A 19,202-nucleotide genomic window follows, 5' to 3' on the forward strand; every position below is an offset into this window, starting at 1 on the left:
TGGGGATTTGAACCCTGGTCTTCCAGGTCGTAGTCCAACACTTCAACCACTACACCACACTGGCCCTCTACTATTTTGAAGGATGATAAATGATGGCCAGCAGGCACAGAGATGCTGCTTTGCAGATGAAAAGCAAGAAAGATCTAGTAAGATCTCATGTTATGAAGACAAAGACATGAAAGGAAGACAAAAGCATACCCAACAAAACAATTTATTTTCCAAAATATGTTACTAAGCAAAACAAAATTAACCACCAGACGATATAGTTGATGCTAACTTTCTTAACAGACACAAACTGTACCAAATTATAACAGTGCAATATTAAACAGCACTATTTACATGCATATTTACAAGCTCTGTTGTCTTTACAGACATTATTTTACCTACTTCTTGGGAAGTTCAACACATACATTTCATGTTAGGAAACAGATCCTACTTAAATCTATTCCATATAAAATGAGGAACAAAAAATATAGGAGTGTCGTGGGCAACATTTTATAAAGACAAAAACAGATGCTTAAAAAGGAAGATAGAATGATGAGCAGACATTTAGAATTTTATTTTCTGTAATATAAAAACTGTTTACAATACAAGTGATTGTATATGGTACCTAAATTACCAAACTGAAGAGGAGCAGAAATGTTGATTTCCTAGCATATTTCAAAGCTACACACATTATTGTGCAACTTTGAACTAAAATCAGTATTGTGTCATTTTTGAAAAACGCAGGGAGGGTAACTAATAGAATTCAGACTTTATACTTTAGTCCTCAAAACAATGAGATGTTGTGGGACTGTCCTCTATCCCTGTTTGCAAACCATGATTTGAAAGCAATCCTGATTAGCACTAATATAGTTTGCCCAGTTTAGGCATTATGGCAAACTGTGTCTAAGGCAAATCAGGAAAAGGGGGCACGGAGTAGTGCTTACAATTTTCATGATTGTGAAATATGATTTGGCAGTTATTGGGATGACAGGTATGTCCTACACAAAGGAGAGGAAGTACTAATGCATTCCATAAGTGATAGTGTAATTTTTGATTCTAGAGTTTTTACTTTCAGAAAGTGATAATATAACAACCCTCAAATTTGTAGATTAATGTAACGTTTGAAATAAAATTTGTTCCAGCCAAAACACTGTTTATTGAACTGTACATAAAATAAACTATGATATATATATACACATTATTTAAGTTACAGGATTTAAGTTTACATTTTTTTTGGCAGATTCTGTTTAACAAAATGGAAATTGCATAACTTGAGTATGAGGAGAAACTTAATTTCCTTTGTTTGGTATGGACATTAAAGATTTTCCATCCTTTATACTTGCTATTCATATCTATGCTGCTCTGTTTTTCTTAAAAAACCACGCAACACCAATATTCATGTGCCGCATCTCACTGTTTCCTCTTGCATTCTGATTCTAAGCAAAATTTTTCATATGCTTCTTCAATTTCTGGGTCCATCTCATCATCATCATCATCGTCGTCAAAATACCTACAAAAGAAATCCAGAAGCTAGATGCATATTAAATACTAGAATTAATGCCCAAGTTCTATACATATATGTGGCCAATGAACAGAGTGTGCTGAATTGACATAACAGCATTCTGTGCAAGTTCATTTGTCCAACTGCATAATTAATAGGTAACACAAAATACTGAGCCCAAGTGCTTAATGAATCAGGCTTTGCAAACTTTCAGAACAGAAACTTACATAGGGCTGAATGCAAGTAAATGTGAATGGAAGGAGTTTATTTATTAAATTTCTATCCTGCCCTTCCAGAGGTTTACGCATTAGTGCAATTCTGCAAAATGTTGCACAAGTGCTAGTAGACAATAAAGTATCTAGAGTGGTGTCATAGTATGCCTGCAACATGTGCCAACATAGGGTGCATTCAATTCCCTGTTGCAAAGCAAGCGTAATGGCCAAAGTGCAGTTTCCCTTTGGAAAGTGCTACAGTACGTAAATTCTCATGTGCAAAGCAAGCCTTGCTTTCCAATGAGGAACGGTTTGTGCTCCAGCCACTAGGTTCTGCTTTGTACATATGTAAAGGATTCCAACTATAAATGTATGGAGATCTTATAAGAAAAAAGCAAACAATCTTGTGCAAACTGATGCACAAGGGTACATACAAACTGATGCACAAGGGTATGTGCAAATAGAAGAACATCTCTTGAAATTAGTTTGCCTTTCCTTGTACAGCACTCTTCTTCTAAGTTTGAAACAGTACCTCTGTCAGTGAACAGGCTTTCTGGTCAGAGCCAAGTCATTTTTTTCTGAACTATTATGGGAATACTATCTTCAAAGCAATTTGATAATGCACCAGAGTATGCAATGAAACAAAATTGGAAGAGGAGAGGCATGCCAATCATGAACGGTATTGTTTATAAGAAGCACAATATTTTTAAAAAGCCAAGCTTTGACAATTGAGCTCTTGAAAAGTGGTGCCCTAATTCAAGATTTCTAAAATCTAAATGAAGTGATGATGTATCTGGGTAAGAAATTCTGACTGTAAGAAAGAACTTACGGATCTCCAGCTCCTGGTAAGACTGTTCCATTTTCCTCATATTCATGAAACAAATCTTGTCTATCAAGGAGTTCTTGATATTTCTCTTGATAATCTACAACAGCATTTTTTTAAAAAAGAAATTAAATTGTACTTCCAAGTTTGGTTTATTCATTATACCCATAACAAAACCTGTAAAATTTGTAAAATAAACAAATGCTTAGAAACACCTAAGTAACAGATGTATAAGCACAATCAGTGTAAATCTCCTGCTCTGTGGGCTCCATTCAGAGAGTTTAGGCACTGCATTTCATCACCCTTTTGTTTCCTGTGGTTTGTATTTTCCAATCAAACCTTGACCTTCCTTAACTTTTCTTAAAATAATGTTGAATTTGCTTAATTGAACTGTGCAAAAATTCATCTCCCTGCTACATGGGAATGCAGTGTTCCACCTGGTAAAGAAAGGTATAGGAGGGACTGTAATGTAAACCAAAGTGGAAACGTTTAGCATCAGGTTACAAAGATCAGATGAAACTAAAAAGGTACCTAAGCAAGCGAGTGTACTGATACAAATTCGCACTCACAAAAATAAAAAAGTTGCAAGAACAAATAAAAGAGGTAGAATTATCACAAGACTTCAACACATAGCAATAATGGGAAAAGCTGCATTTCAATTCTCTAATTTTGCCAATAACTTGCTAACAAATGAAAAAACAGCAATGGTTCTATATTTGGGTGTAGAGTGTCAATATACAAGCCCTGTTCAGGTGTATTGCCTGAATAGGGAATGGCAACATAAGCAGGGGCTGCAGGGACACCCATGCCACCCGCACATGCAGCATCCCTGGCAGCACAACTCCCAAGGCTTCCCACATTGAGCAGAAAGGTCCGAAGGGAGCTTCTAAGCAGTTGAACACAATGTGGGAAGGTCGGAGGTGGAGCAGACAGAGCTAGGGCTGCCACTCACTGTTCAGGCATAAAGAGTCAAGAGTTTCCTGTTGCAGTTCTGTTCTTGTTGAAAAAAAGAGAACGAAGTTCTTGTTTAGCTTCCTGACTGGCGTGTCCTCTACTCCTTCCATAACAGACTTTAAAACTATTTTAATACATTTTTAAAGAGGTTCTCTTTGACATCTGATTTCATTAGTTCCTCAGTTATTTTTTGCATAAAAAGCAAAAATCAAGTTGTTGACGTACCTGGATCTGCTGCAGTGAAAGGCACACCTTCAGATGTATAAAATGTTGGTTCATTCTAAAATGAAAATACAGCTCTTGTATATTTATCAGTAACTACTTCAACTAATTTATCAACCTTAGTACTTTTATACATATTCTGGTAAATGTATCTGAAGCAAGATAAATGCAAGTATTCGTTACCATAAAGTAATTAGGGTCATTTTCTGGAGTTGCTTCTCTGTATGTTGAAGATATATGTACCCTTCCCCAGTTACTTGACCGTAGTTCTACTAGTTTCAGAAGCATATGCTTTACATCTCTGTAACAGACAAAAGTACAAATAAAAATCATTGCGTTCCCAACACTAGGGAGAGGTTTACTCATATGGCTTGTAATCAGAACATAAGGGAGATCACAAAACAAAACTCTGACATCCTTTGATAATTCATTCATGAACTCAGTTTGAAAATGTTTTATTATTTATTTTCACTAGGAACTATAATAACGCTGTGAAAAACAGAAGGGAGCAGAAAAAGAGGAAGACCAAACAAGAGATGGATTGATTCCATAAAGGAAGCCACAGACCTGAACTTACAGGATCTGAACAGGGTGGTTTACAACAGATGCTGTTGGAGGTTGCCGATTCATAGGGTTGCCATAAGTCGTAATCGACTTGAAGGCACATAATATTTATTTATTATTTGATTTATATCCCGCCCTTCCTCCCAGTAGTTTTAACGCATTGCCAAAGGCAATTTAATTTGGAAACGCTAATAGCTCACATTCCCTTATGAACAATTTTGAACTTGAAGTCAATACTCTCATTCAGTCAACAAAAACATGGCACTGATCATCACCTAGGCATATATTACATATATAAAAGAGCAGGAGGCAGCAATTTTTGCCAATCTGCCCTTCCTCCTGTAGTCCCCATGCTATCTTCCACCCTGTTCTAAAGGGTCCCCCAACTCTCTGCAGCTGTTTTTGGTAGTGGAGTGGGGGCTGCTAGCAGGAAGGGGAATTAGCAAAACCCACCCCCCTTCTATTAGCAGAAGCATCCATTGGATCAAAAGCTATTCACTGAGCACAAGGGCATCAGTTGGATTCCACCCAATGAAATCTGATCTGGTAGAGAGCTGTATTACTTAAACAATGACAATTTTTAGCACAAGTTATACTATAGACACCACAATGAATTCTTTACAGAAATAAGCAGAAAGCTTTAAAGGCTGGTCTATTTTACTGTGTAATCTGTGGTGGACAGATTAAGATGGTCCACCTCCTCAGAGACTAATGGAATCCATAGGATTCCTGAATGTCCTGGGGGAGTTCCCAGTAGATAGAGTAGGCGATCCTGTTGAAGCCCTTGTCACGCTGTGGAACAGCGAAGCGCATCGGGCTGTTGACATGGTTGTCCCCAAGCACCCTTTCTGGCATTGTGGAGCCCAGTTTGCATCTTGGTACACCAGTGAGCTAAGGGCTATGAAACAGGCTGGACGACAGCTACAGCACAAGTGGTGAAAGACATGCTGTGAGGCTGATTGGGCATGAGTAGAACATCATAACCGTGCCTACTGTGTGGCGGTGAGGGTGGCAAAGAAGGCCCGCTTCTCTGCCATCATCACATCCTCAAGTAGGCGGCCAGTGATGCTTTTCCATATTGTCAAGGGTCTGCTGACTCCAGGAAATGGAATTTTAGACCCTTCGGAGGCCCGCTGTGAATTGTTTGCAAGGCACTTTGAGGGTAAAGTTGCTCGCCTCCGTAGCAATCTTGATGTCCCATCCACATCTACCGTAGTCCCCAGTAAGGTGTCCAGTGCGATGTCTGTTGCAACTTCTTGGGATCGGTTTCAGTTGACGCGGCCTGATGATGTGGACAAGATGCGGACAAGACGCTTGCGACGATTTGGCCAGCAACATGTCCTCTCAACCCTTGTCCTTCTTGGCTTATTAAAACTTGCCGAGGGGGTTTGACTGAGTGGATCCAGGTTGTGGTCAACACACTGTTGCAGGAGGGAATGGTTCCAGCCACTCTGAAAAAGGCGGTGATCTGACTACTCCTGAAAAAGCCCACCCTGGACCCATTGGTTTGTGACAACTACCGCCTGGTCGCAAAAAAACCTTTTATGGAAGGTGATTGAGAGCATCGTGGCACAGCAATTGCAAGTACTCTTGGATGAAACAGATTACCCTGACTCATTCCAGTCTGGGTTCAGCCCTGGTTATGGGACTGAATCGGCCTTGGCCACCCTGATGGATGACCTTTATCAGGACAGCGGGAGTGTGACCCTGTTATTCTTACTTGATCTCTTGGTGGCTTTTGATACCATTAATCATGGTATCATTCTGGGCCAACTTGGTGAGATGGGTATTGGAGGCACTGCTTTACAGTGGTTCTGATCCTAGCTCCAGGGTCGTTTTCACAGAATAGCATTGGGTGATTGTCTTTTGGCCCCCTGGCAGTTGTGCTGTGGGGTGCTGCAGGGTACCATCTTGTCCCCCATGCTGTTTAACATCTATATGAAGCCCTTGGGAGCGGTCATCATAAGATTTGGGGCGAGGTGTCAGCAGTACACTGATGATACCTAGCTCTATTTCTCAGTAATATCTGAATGGGGAGAGGCCATGCAAGCCCTGGACTGCTGCCTGGACTCGGTGGTGGGCTGGATGAGGGCCAATAAACTGAATGCTAGCGAGACAGATGTTGTGGGTTGGTGGTTCCCGAATTCAGATAACTGGTCAGTTGCCTGCTTTGGATGGGGGTCATACTCCCTCTGAAAGAGCAGGTGCATAGTCTGGGGGTGCTCCTGGATCCATCTTTATCACTAGATGCCCAGATGACCTCAGTATGTTGAAACTGAGGTTATCATACTTTGGATGCATAGTGAGAAGACATGATTCACTAGAAAATACAATAATGCAGGGAAAAACAGTAGAAAAAGAGGAAGGCCAAACAAGAGATGGATCGATTCCATAAAGGAAGCCACAGACCTGAACTTACAAGATCTGAATAGGGTGGTTTGTAACAGATGCTATTGGAGATCTCTGATTCAGGGGGTCGCCATAAGTTGTAATCGACTTGAAGGCACATAACAACAACAATTTCTGTTATCTTTTAGGTGTCTACTGAAGCCCTTCCTCTTTCAACAAGCCTTTTAAGTAGATACCTTATCCCAGTCTGTATCTGTGTTGGAATAGCTTTTTAATATGTTTTAAAGTTTTTTAAAAAAAATGTTTTTAAAGATGTTTTGTTTTAATATGTTTTTAAGGATGATGTGTTTTAATATATTTTAAAGTCTGTTTTTATGATGTTTTAGAGGGGTTTTAGTGGTTTTGTTTGCCGCCCTGGGTGAGATATAAATAAATAAATAAAATGGCAAGGAACAGTAATCATGCTGCAATGGAAAGTTAGGAAACAATTTTGTTACTACCTGCTGCAATTTGCATCCAAGACAACGTTTTCAATTTTCTGTATTACATCATCCATATAAGTCTTCCCTTTTTCTTTCCATGCATCTTCCAGTACTGACCCTGTCAACTAAGGAATATATGCTATTAGCAAAGATATTTTCAAAATGAGACTTTTAAGATAAATGAAATTTCTGTTATTGTTGGTTCTGAGATTAAGCTGTTTCAGAATAATTGTTAATTAATTGCACTTCTAAAAATCTGAAAGCAGGATACACAAACACAACATAAAAACAATAAAACAGTACCATAAAAACACCACCCATGAAAACAAGCTGCTTGGATATACTTCCAGTATTTATACCTTGCACTATATAGGAAACAATCTTATGCATAAATATATTTATTCTTATATTAGATACATCTTAGAAAAGGACGTAATGTAGTCACCAGGCTTTGCTCACCATTGTTGAATACACTTTAAACATTTTTATGATTAATCACATTCTTAAGAGCTCCAAGGACAACACTGATTCAGCTTGAAATTTACACTGAATTTTATAGAAGCCTAGAATAAAAGCCTCTCTTCTGTTTGGAGAATATTATAAAAAATTATACAATTAGGGCACAATCCAAACCCCTTATCCACCACACTGGGGAGGGTACAGATGGGGTAGAGGTGTCTTTCTGCCTGCCCATGGGGTGAAGCCCCCTCTTCTGCTAGGCAGAAGTACCCCTGGTAGACTTTCTGCCAGCAGTAATCCACAGAAATCTCCAAAATGGAGCATTCCAGGGGAGGGGAAAGTTCTGGATCTGAGTCACCACCACAGCCATTACTTGATGGCATTGGGTCTGACTGCTCACTAGCGTGCCTTGCTACTGCCTTACTAAGGAATAAATCCCTTTTCAATCACTGGAAGTTAGTGAACATGAAAAGGATTGTGCTCTTAACTCCTTTTTGAAGGCAGCAAATAACTGACTTTTGTTTCTTTTTATGTATTTAAATCAGGTATGATATTGAAAGCAACCCTAACAGCTAAAGAAAGTTGTTTTGGTAGTAATAATAATAGTTATACATTTCCCCAAATATACAGTCGAAGAACTAGGATTAACAGCATTCAATGGATTAAAGAGGTTAAATAAAATGGGTTGAGTTCAGAGTTGCATGAGTGGACCTCTACTTGTGCAGTGTAGCTTTCTTGCCCTGCTCCTCCCCAATGCAGTCCCTATGCCTCCTGTAAAGCTACTTCAGTGGGTCAAAACACTATCAAATGTAGTGTCTGAGGCTGCATTGGGATGCAAGGTGCACAAATGGAAGTCCTTCTACTCATAAAGGGACAAAGCCAATGTAACATAATAGAAATGGTTATTTATCACATTTATATCCTACCTTCCTCTCTCAGGGTGGGAAATGCAGAATAATCCCATTATATCATTACAACTATACTCCGAGGCTGATTGTGACACATCCAGCCAGTGAACATTATGGATGAGAGAAGATTTAAACCTACCTATCTGGTCCAAGTCCACCACTTTATCCAATGTGACTGAACAGAGAAACCTAATCTTTATTAAAATAATTAATGTCCAAATAATCATCTACAACAATTTAACAAAAGTTCCCCCCCAAAATACAATAACACAACTCCAAATAATGAATATGTCATACTTTCAGTAGCTTCACTGCACAGATTAAATTACTGTCCATAGGATTAGAGAAAAGCGTATTCAATAAGTCATGAAGTCCAGTCTGAAGAATCTCTGCTCTGGTTAGTTGACCTTTAGTTCCTTTAACCTATTAAAAGTATACAAACATTCACATGACCGTAAGATTTAAAAAATATTGCAAATTATTAAAATTCAATTCTCTGGAGTTGTATTTTTCGCTATAAAACCTAGCTGCGTACAGAACATAAAGTCCATGATCAGGGGTTTACAATTTATATCTAGGCTTGGAAGCCAAAAAATACTTTTATTATCCAGGAAAAATATAGCCTTTCCTTTTCCACCAAGGAAGTGCAGGCTGTTCCTCCCACAGAATAAACAAGGGCCAACAGTACAGATGCCACTGTGCTGAACCCCTGTAGCTCTCTTTTTGAAGACTAAACATTGCCCCCACTTCCCTAGGAAGTGTGTTGTAAGAGAACACATTCCCTCACCCCAAAGAAAATCCATTCCTGGTTTTCTGAATTTCAGCAGCTTTCTACAATTAAAATACTTCTCTTCCCTAACTCTTAGCTTCCTTTGCCTTGGGCATTCACTCTTTTCTTTGACAAAGGGTTTTCATTTGTGTCAGACCAAGCGGCTTTTTTCAAAACCAGAGCTAAAAAGGCTAGGAACAGGCAGTGTTTCCCTCCCTCTCCAAAGAAATCCACTCCAGATTTTTCTTCCTTCCCCACAGCCACTCTGTCCTTCACAACCCAGTCATCTATTTTTTTGTTTTTCTTTATTAGCATTTGGAGGACAAATGAGAAGGACTGCAGAGGTGGAGATGCAGAGGGAAATAAAAGAGAGGCTTAAAATTGCCATTGCCTTCTCCTAGTCAGAGGAACACAGGGTGAGGCATGGAAGAATTAAAAATAAGATGCACAAGCCTGTTTTTGCAGCAACCTTTAGCTGGTTAATAGGGGAAATGCAAAAAAAAGGGGGGGTCCTTGGATGCTAAATGTAAATGTACTGCCCTCAAGTTGTTTCCAATGAATAGGTTTTGATGAGGCTGAGAGGCAGTGACTAGCTAATTGCTCGGTCATCAAGGCAACCTTGTTTGGCAACCACTGAGCCCATGTTACCTTTGGGGAAGGGTTGTAGCTCAGTGGTAGAACATCTGCCTTGCATGCATATGGTCCCATGTTCAATCCCCAGCATCTCCAGGTAGGGTTGACAAAGACTCCTGGCTGAAACCGTGGAGAGCCACTGCCAGTCAGTGTAGACAATACTGGGTTAGATGGACCAATGGTTTGAGTCAGTAAAAGGCAGCTTCCTGTGTTCCTGATATAATAGAACAAAGCCTCCTACCTTTTCAGGAGTTTCATTTTGGAGAAAACTCTCAATCCAATATGGGTTGTGCATCGCTTCCCCTCACCACAGGGAAAAAGAAAAAGACTAAAAAAAACCACTAAGTAGTCTCCCCCATACTTATTTAAATATTTATCTTCTTGTCAACAGAATTATCCCTGGAAAGAATTAAGGGAGATTCCTCAAGCACACTAACATAATATAGGCCTGTTCATTTGTTGTACACTAAAAAAGAGGTGAATGTTTGGAATAGCTAAAAGGAAATTTAAGCCCACATTTTTTAATAGCCTATTGAAATCAATGCCACTGAAGTATAACAGTAATTTAGGCTGCAATCTATACACACTTACCTGGAAGTAAGTTCCATTGAACCCAATAGACCTTACTTCCGAGTAGACAAGTATTGGATTGCGACCTTAGTGACCCAGCTGCACCATCTCATCAGATTACAGGAGAAAGAGATGGGACTGTAGGGTTTCTCCAGACACTCTGCTGAAAGACCAATCACCTCTGACTCCTCCTCTCCTTGAAATCTTTAAATTCCAGCTGGTCATTACAAGAACTCTGTAGCTAAGTAATAATGCCTGAAGTTTCTGAAGTGTCTCCTCCCTCCCAATCCACTTTCCTTTTGTATTGGGTCTGTTAGATTGTAAGCCTGAGTGCAGGGACTGTCTTATCACTTTCCTTACAGAAATAAAATGATAAAGGTGTTGGCAGGATTCTACCCAAGTACTCATTAAGCAATGTATACCTCTTAACATCCAGTGTTCTGACAAATTAGTGAAACAGTGCTTGGGGATGTCAACAAGGATTTTGGGCACTTGACAGGGTTTAGTTTTAATAAAAATAATTGTTTTATTAAAATTATGTCAAAAAATAAAATTCTGAACTAAAGGTAAATTAGTTGATTTTAGATTTTTGCTGTTTTTGCCAAACTTATAGTGCCCTACAAATGTACTCTTATGTCTGTATCCAATGTTCTACTCAAACTAGACCCATTGAAATTAATGGATATGACTAACTTAGGCCCAGTAATTTCAAAGGGTCTACTCTGAGTAAAGCCTAGTCGGGAGACAGTCATAAGGCCCTTTGCTCACCACTACGTTTCTGACTAAAAGTTTATTCCCCCCCCCTTACCTCTAGATTTAGATAAAGTTCAGCTAAAAATAGCACATATGCATGAAATCTTTTCCGTGCAGCTTCATCTCCTTTGGCGGCTTCATCTCTATTTTCATATTCTTTCCGACACCTACGAGAGACACATTTTAATCAGTAATATTTTCAATGTTTGCCAGTTCTAGCAATACAAAAAATATACTGAAGTTAAAATATCCAAGTTAAAAATTGATATTAATGTGTAATAGGCAAAGAACAGATTAAAATGGGATAATGTATAATGCAATATCCAGGGCTTCAAGTAATGAACATTGTTGTTCGTTATTGAAATAGATGACTGCAATTTATTAAAATGCACCCTTTGTATACGTTTCCAGTTTTTGGGTTCAATAACACACCAGAAACAGAATCCACAGCAGAGTTATGCACATTGGGCTGGCTCAGGTCTCAACAGCTTCTACTGAGACCTAGAATGTAATGCAAAATGAGATGCTATCAAAGATACAGTTGTGAACAGGTAAAGCTTCCCCACACACTGGAATCACCCATGGCAACTATCCCTCTGAATGTATCTTTATTTTAAGTGAATTCTTGCCAATCACACCTACGTGGAAAAGAGCCATAGTGAGGGTAGAATCTGTCTGCTACCTCTAACCCTGTTTGGTTCACCAGCTACGGCTGTTCCTGGGCAGGCACAGCCTGACTACTGTAGTCCATGAGTTGGTAACCACGAGGTTGGATCACAGCAATGTGCTCTGTGGAGCTGACCTTGGGCCTGGTTTGGAAGCTCCAGCTGGTGCAGGATTGGCAACCAGGCTGCTGATGGGGGCACATGACTGACAACATGCGACACCATTGTCATTTTATTTATTTATTTATTTAATTTCTATTCTGCCCTTCCTCCCAGAAGGAGCCCAGGGTGGTAAACAAAGGACAAAACTCTAAAAGATCTTAAAAACATCTTTAAAAAAAATCCTTTAAAACATCTCAAAAAGCAATTGCAACATAGACGCAGACTGGGATAAGGTCTCTACCTAGAAGGCTTGTTGCAACAGGAAGGTCTTCAGTAGTTGCTGAAAAGTAGCAGAAATGGTGCCTGTCTAATATTTAAGGGGAAGGAATTCCAACGGGTAGATGCCACAACACTAAGATCCACTTCTATGTTGTGCGGAACAGGCCTCCTGACAAGTTGGTATCTGCAAGAGGCCCTCACATGCACTGTTAAAATATCTGCACTGGCTGCCCATCTACTACCGAACCAGGTTCAAAGTCCTTGTATTAATTTACAAAGCTTGGAACAATTTAGGTCCAGGGTATGTTAGGGACTGCTTGAATGCTTATATCCCAGCTCAATCACCGAGATCAACTACAGGAGCATCGTTTGTCATCCTGAGTTGGCAAGGCTCATTTGACAACAGCAAGAATCTGAGCCTTTAGTGTCATCAGCCCAATCCTGTGGAATGCTCTGCCAATAGAGATTCAGCAGTACCTTCTGTTCTGACTTTTAAAAAGGTTTCTATCTCACCAGGCTTATACAGGCAATTGAGAAGATATCTGTCTGCAACAGTTAGTTAATGATTTCTGATTTTAAATTTATATATGGTTTCATCTTTTATTTACATATGTTGTAAACTGCTTTGATTTTTTTTAATGTATAGCAGTATATAAATATTTTAAAAAATAAATAAAAACAAATTTAAAAAGTGGGGTGGCCTAGTCCAAACTGACAGGGACATTACAGAGTACAGAGATACATACTGGACATGCACACTCAACTCAGTTCCATGCAGTAATATAGGCCCTCCCTTATCCCATACATCAAAAGGACCAGGATGCAAGAGCCACTCTGACATTGGGTGTGGTACAGCGGAGAGAGTCTTGTTCTTGCATCAAAAAGACCTGCTCAGCTGTTAACCTCAAGTAGCAACCATGGGTTAGTCATCATATGTCATGCTAACTGCCCTCATAAAGTTATTGTCAGAGTAAAATGAGTATAGACTCACATATGCTGCCCAAAGCTCCTTGGAAATGGTAAGAATTCATATAAAAAATGAAAATGAAATATTTTGCTACTACCCAATAAATCATAGGATGCCAAACTTTCTGGTCCCATAGGCTCATTTGGAACTCTGAGAGAGTGCTATGGACACCACCCTTCTCTGACTTCTCTTATCCTCCCACCCAAAGAGAGAAAGTGCACACATACACTCCCTTTGCTTTGCAAGAAGTCTGGTAAATCTAGTAGAATTAAAACAGATTTTCTTGCATTTGCATGATTTTATACAGGATTGCCCCCGAACACCGTAAAAGTAAAGCTTGCAGTAGTAGACTGCACAGCAAACGTCACAGAGCCAGAGCTTGCCAGTGTCAAAAACATTGATCCAAGTCACAGATCTTCATGATTTGTACATAGGGAGATAACAAATCACCAACAAATCACTGAACACATCTGTGGACACAGAGGTGACCTATGATTTGATGGTGATTTTGAGGGGGTGCTTTGTAAAAAAAGAAAAAGTAAAAAAGAGCATATGTATTTTTGTACCACAGCAGCATTAAAAAGGACGAAATCTATAGAGGGAAAAATGTTGTTTTGGAGAAAGAGGTGTGAATCCAAACTGCTTCCTCCAAAAGGACTTCAAAGGGGCACCCAATGGACGTTGCTGTAACTGCTGATCAGCTGCAACTTCCTTTGAAGTTTGACAAGTCACTTGGCACCATTATGATATGAGGGGAGTGACATGTGAACAGCCCTGCTCACCTAGCTGTCAAAGATGGCCCACACGTGGGGGTGGAGGAGTAAGGATCTGGCCCAGCAGCCAGATCTAGTTCCATACCCCTGATCTAGTGTATCAAAATCTGCAATATTTTCTAGCATCAAAATAAGTAAAACATTAGATGGCATTAAAAAGGGGGCATTTTATGAACACTATTACATATAGAATGCCTAAGCATATCTGGCATTTTTTATCCATCAGAACAATAAACCCCTGCAGTACAGAAACCCAGATTTTTTACTCACCAAGTTATGCAAATTGTAATGTTTATATAAATGGTATTATTAATAAGGACTGTAAGATTTAGGGTTACACATATTTGTACATTTGGGGGTGGGGGAAAGAGAACAGGTTAATTGTTTATAAAAAAGCTCAGGTGGTTTGTTTCCTGCAATCATGCAGGCTAGAAATTTGCATTTAAAAATGAAAGTTGGTACTCTTACAGACATGCACAGATTAGAGAATATTCACTAATAGGCAAAAAACCTTGTGGTTTAAGAATGTGCCTATAGCCCACAGATATTTCTATCAAGCTTTAAAAAGCAGGGAAATTGGACAGCTATAGTGAATGCACCAGGGGAGCAGGAGACCTGACCTCCTTTCTCAGTACTGCCCTACAAATCTGTCAAAATGCAAACACAATTTGGGTTGGCTGTATAATACTAGGCTAGTTGACTGTCAGCAGCTTCTCCTTCAATACTGTAAGATCTGTAAAAACCAGGGCTGTGGAGTCGGAGTCATGGAGTCGGAAGCAATTCTGGGTGGAGTCGGAGTCGGTAGAAATGTACCGACTCCGACTTCAAAATAAATTTTGATTGACACATTTTAAAAAATATAAATTCAAAATGTCAAAGAAGCTTCCCATGAAGTTAGCTGTAGTTGAGCATTTCACCATAACTCAAGATGGAAAACATTTTGTGTGTCAGTGTATGACACAGGACCCAGATGAAGACAAATGCTGTGATGCCAAGATCAGCACATATTCAGGCAGCGATAAAAATGCTCCTATGAGAGCTTCCAATTTAAAGACACATTTACAGCCCTTTCCAGGGCTGTGGAGTTGGAAGCAATTTTGGGTGGAGTCGGACAGTAGAAAAATAGAGGAATCGGAGTAGGAGTCGAAGGTTTGGCGTACCGACTCCACAGCCTGGGTAAAAACAGAACATCCCAGCCAAAACACTAGATAAAAAAGTGGAGAAAATAAACTTACACATATATTTTAATTTGAAGCAAAAATCACAAAATGCTTTTGAAAAACCTAAGAGGTAAAGGGGAAAGCATTTAATTTTGTGACAAAATTGTTCTGGAAGTCCATTAGGCAATGTCTCTGGAATCAGAAGTTTAAGCAGAGAAGAAACACAAGAAAATCAAGTCAATTTTGTGCATGATAGTTTCATGTCATAAAAATACAGATACTTACCTGTGAAGCAGTAATTGTCTGAAGTTGCCACTTTGAGGATTAATGGTGAGATGATGAGACAGATAATTGCACAACCTTGCCCCCATATAGGAAAAATTTGGAACAGATGTAGCCTTCCAAACAAAGGAACAATTGGAATTAGAAAAGGCAAAATGATGTGGGTTTTGTGTACTTATCTGAAAGATTTTCCTGGACCCCTCCACAAGAATTTAAAGTGAACAATCTTCAGCTTAGTGGAATTCACTAATTTTAAGGGCTTCACAACAGCGTACTAACTGGGTCTCCTCTATGGTTAAGGGAACCAGTTCTTATTTGTTATTTAAAGTTATATCCCACTTTTCCATATCTGGTTGCCCAAGGTAGCTAAACAATGGTAACAAACAATCAGAGCTTGGAAAAGTTACTTTTTTGAACTACAACTCCCATCAGCCCCAGCCAGCATGGCCACTGGATTGGGCTGATGGGAGTTGTAGTTCAAAAAAAGTAACATTTCCAAGCCCTGCAAACAATCATACATACTACTAGGTGGTATAGGTTATGTGAATGTCAGTCCTTATGAAGCCAAACAGGCACCATCCATGCACAAGAGAGTAAAATGAGGAGGTTCAGGAGTACCCCAAGGTTTGTAGAAGTCCAAAATATATTTAGGAAAAAACCTAAAATGGGGGAGGCATTCAAAACAACCCAATGAGGACTAAACATGCTCAGTGGTAGTGGAATACTTATTGTTGGATGGTGGGGGGTGGTGGAGAGATGGACAGCTGGGGAGGGGGAAGGGGAATGGAGTGGCTGGAATCCTGAGCATCCATACTCTTGCTATAACATTTTGTTGCTGGTCCACTTTACACTATAAAAGCCAATTCAAACCAGTCTTGCAGATCAGCTAAGTGCTGATGGTGAATTGTCTTTACGCAGGAGACTAGCAACAGAACAAGGAATTGGGTTCACATCTGAAAAATCAACGAGGGGATATTGGGATGTTATGCCCCCAGAATTGAATCTTTGGGAGGAGAGGACACTGGGTGTGGGTCTCACCCTCTTGTTAGCAGAAATGAACAATGAGATCTCTGTCAAGAGTCAAGGAAATCACATCAAATACACACAGGGTCTCCCTAGTTCATTTGTTCACTTTTCCCTGTAAAGGAAATGGAGATGCAGTACGCAAGCCTGAGGCCCACTTCCGATTTCTTCTTAGGAAAAATTCCATGGGAAAAATATCATCTGAATGGGACCCAAGAAAATAGGATTCTATTCAACTGTATACAACATGCAAAGTGTGTACTTGTTCCTTGCCTAGGAATAGTGTAGGAATGTTATGTCTCACTATTGTCTAAGGAGAACCCAATGACTAAAGGTGTGCAGAGCAACCCATGTTCCCTTTACTCCAGGCTAGGGGTTTGGATTAGGTGAAGGTGTCCCTTTGCCCAGTCCTGCAGGCCTCCACTGGCTGTCACTTGCAGAGTAATGCAAGCAGCACAGAAACCAGGGAGAAGCTGAGCCAGCCTGGGATCCAGCGAACCGTGAGCTGGCCCTCCTGCTGTCACATGAAGGCATTTGGTGCAATCACTACACCAGCTCCAGGCTGTTCCTGTTCCTGTTCCCCCAATTTTTGCCAAGTGCAGCAGGGTTGCAGTGGTGGCCTTACTGCTCCATAAAGGCCCACTGGGCAGCAGGGGGGAATTCAGATTGCTCCCCGATAGCTATTCTGAGGTTTCTTCTACAGACAAACATCATTATCTTATGTTACAATATATGTAAGGTTTCCAGGAATTTTGAAGATATGAGGGACAACGGGGAGAGATGGTGGTTGTGTTTTCCCCACAGAAAAAAAAATCAGACATGGGGCGGGGATTGAAATATATGCAATAATTGTTCATCAAACCTAACCTTATTCTGCTGCTTCAACATAAAATGCATTATTTATAACATAAAACTGTACTGAAATTCATAGAACAATCCTATGCTTATTTATTCAAAAGTAAGACCCAGGTAACTTGCATACAACTTTCACTGATGTATTTTTATACTTGTGTTTATTTTTCTTTGTAAGCCGCCTTGAGGGCCTTTGGCCGAAAGGCAGGGTATAAATAAATAAATAATAATAACAACAACAACAACTGTAACTTCAAAAGTATAAAATGCCTTAGGATTGTATCTAACATTAGCTTAGTTGACACAATGAAATTAATGGGCATGTCTGAGGTAAATATGACTGAATAAAACATCGTTGGAAACAGATTTTAGTTTTGAAGCAGAGTGTGTTTTAATCATTTGAAGTGAAAACGTTGACTGCAAAGGAGGGACCAGGTCAAAAGGAATGCAATTCAGGATACAGTAGGGCCCCGCTTTTTGACAGCCCGCTTAACGGCGTTCCGCTAATACGGCAGCTTTCAATTAGAGGCCCCACTCATATGGCGCTTGTTCAGCTTTTATGGTGTTTTTTGGGCATTGGGTGCCATTTTATTGACAGAGTTCCACTTTTCGGTGGGGGTATGGAAAGTAACCCGCCGTATGAGTTGGGCCCTACTGTACTTGCATCTAGAACCTCCAAACAAATCAAAGTTCACAAGAAAAAATGAAATAAAGCAACAAACCACAACAAATGAAAGCACTGTATATTCTTCTCATAAAAATGTCAGTGCTGTTTAGGTGCAGAAATGCATCTTGGAATTGAGTATTTCATATATCTACATCAGTGCTTCTCAGCTGGGTGGGTGTATGAACATCTGGGGGGTGCATTTTAAAAAAATGTACATAGGTAAAAATTAACAATATTAAATTATAATAGTATGAAATGTTATGTTTGGGAAAGTGAGAAGATTGTACACAGCTTATTATCACAACATGGGTGCACAGTAGTTCGGCATTATCTTATGAGCTATCATTATGTATATGCAATACTAAATCATAGCATGAAACAAGTTCTCTTTTTATTTGAGGGTATTGGATTCTCTCAAAATAGCTGCCAAACCCAAAAATGTATATCTACTCTGATATGTTTTCTTAAGCCCAACGTTTTATTTATAATTAAGTCACAATATTTCAATCCTTTTGAAAATTCAAATAAAATAATTAGGGGGGCAGGTTTGAAGGAGGGTGTGGGATTTTTATGTTAGTTAAAAGGGGGCAAGGATTAAAAAAGGATAAGAAACACTGATCTACATAGTATACACAGGAATGAACATTCTGTAATTTTCTTACATAAAAGTTTCCTACTACACATTTTGAGTAAAACCTTGTTAATTAAGCATTTTACTCATTCAAAAAGAAAAAATATTTCACATTTTTCAGTATTCCTCCAAAATTTCAATTTTTTTTCATTGTACAAATGGAATAGATCCTTGAAAATGTTCCTCCCCCAATTTCTCTCTGACCTGGGCCTTCACTATGTACTATGTGTCCCTTTGTAAAATGTTCAAAACACTCCTAGTTTCCTGTTTCTCCCTTCAATTACATAGCTGCAGCCCTGCTACCCCTCCCTTACAGCCTTCCCAGAAAGTAGTCTGTTGTGTGTTACAGCTTGTACCAAGCCCTCAAATTGACTGAGCTCAATTCAAGGCCTCTGTCCTCATTTATAAAACTTCCAAGAAGTGTCAACTTCACTTTTGGCAGAAAGCGTTCTATTTCTACAATTACTATAGCAATTATAATCTAGCTGCATTTATACAATACCAGTACAAGAAAAGGCGATTCCGGTAAGAGGTGGACTTCCGGTAAGACGCTTTTACTTCAGCTCTCATAACGAGAAACTTAAAGCTATTACCAAAGGATTGTTATGAGTAGACAA

General features: G+C 39.5%; 1 protein-coding gene across 1 annotated transcript in view; it reads right to left on the reverse strand.

Moving 5' to 3' along the window:
• Window positions 1–202: 202 nt before the first annotated feature.
• Window positions 203–19,202, reverse strand: part of PAIP1 (poly(A) binding protein interacting protein 1) — a 33,560-nt gene continuing 14,560 nt past the window's right edge. Inside the window, exons 4-11 of the mRNA XM_061617430.1 lie at window positions 15,416–15,528; window positions 11,240–11,351; window positions 8,757–8,882; window positions 7,111–7,217; window positions 3,881–3,998; window positions 3,701–3,755; window positions 2,528–2,621; window positions 203–1,495 (exon numbers count right to left, since the gene is read on the reverse strand). Coding sequence (XP_061473414.1) covers window positions 1,396–1,495; window positions 2,528–2,621; window positions 3,701–3,755; window positions 3,881–3,998; window positions 7,111–7,217; window positions 8,757–8,882; window positions 11,240–11,351; window positions 15,416–15,528 — 825 coding nt within the window. The 3' untranslated portion in view covers window positions 203–1,395. The remainder of the gene's footprint in view (window positions 1,496–2,527; window positions 2,622–3,700; window positions 3,756–3,880; window positions 3,999–7,110; window positions 7,218–8,756; window positions 8,883–11,239; window positions 11,352–15,415; window positions 15,529–19,202) is intronic.

Source organism: Rhineura floridana, chromosome 1, assembly GCF_030035675.1.
Source record: "Rhineura floridana isolate rRhiFlo1 chromosome 1, rRhiFlo1.hap2, whole genome shotgun sequence".
NCBI classification, from domain to species: domain Eukaryota; kingdom Metazoa; phylum Chordata; class Lepidosauria; order Squamata; family Rhineuridae; genus Rhineura; species Rhineura floridana.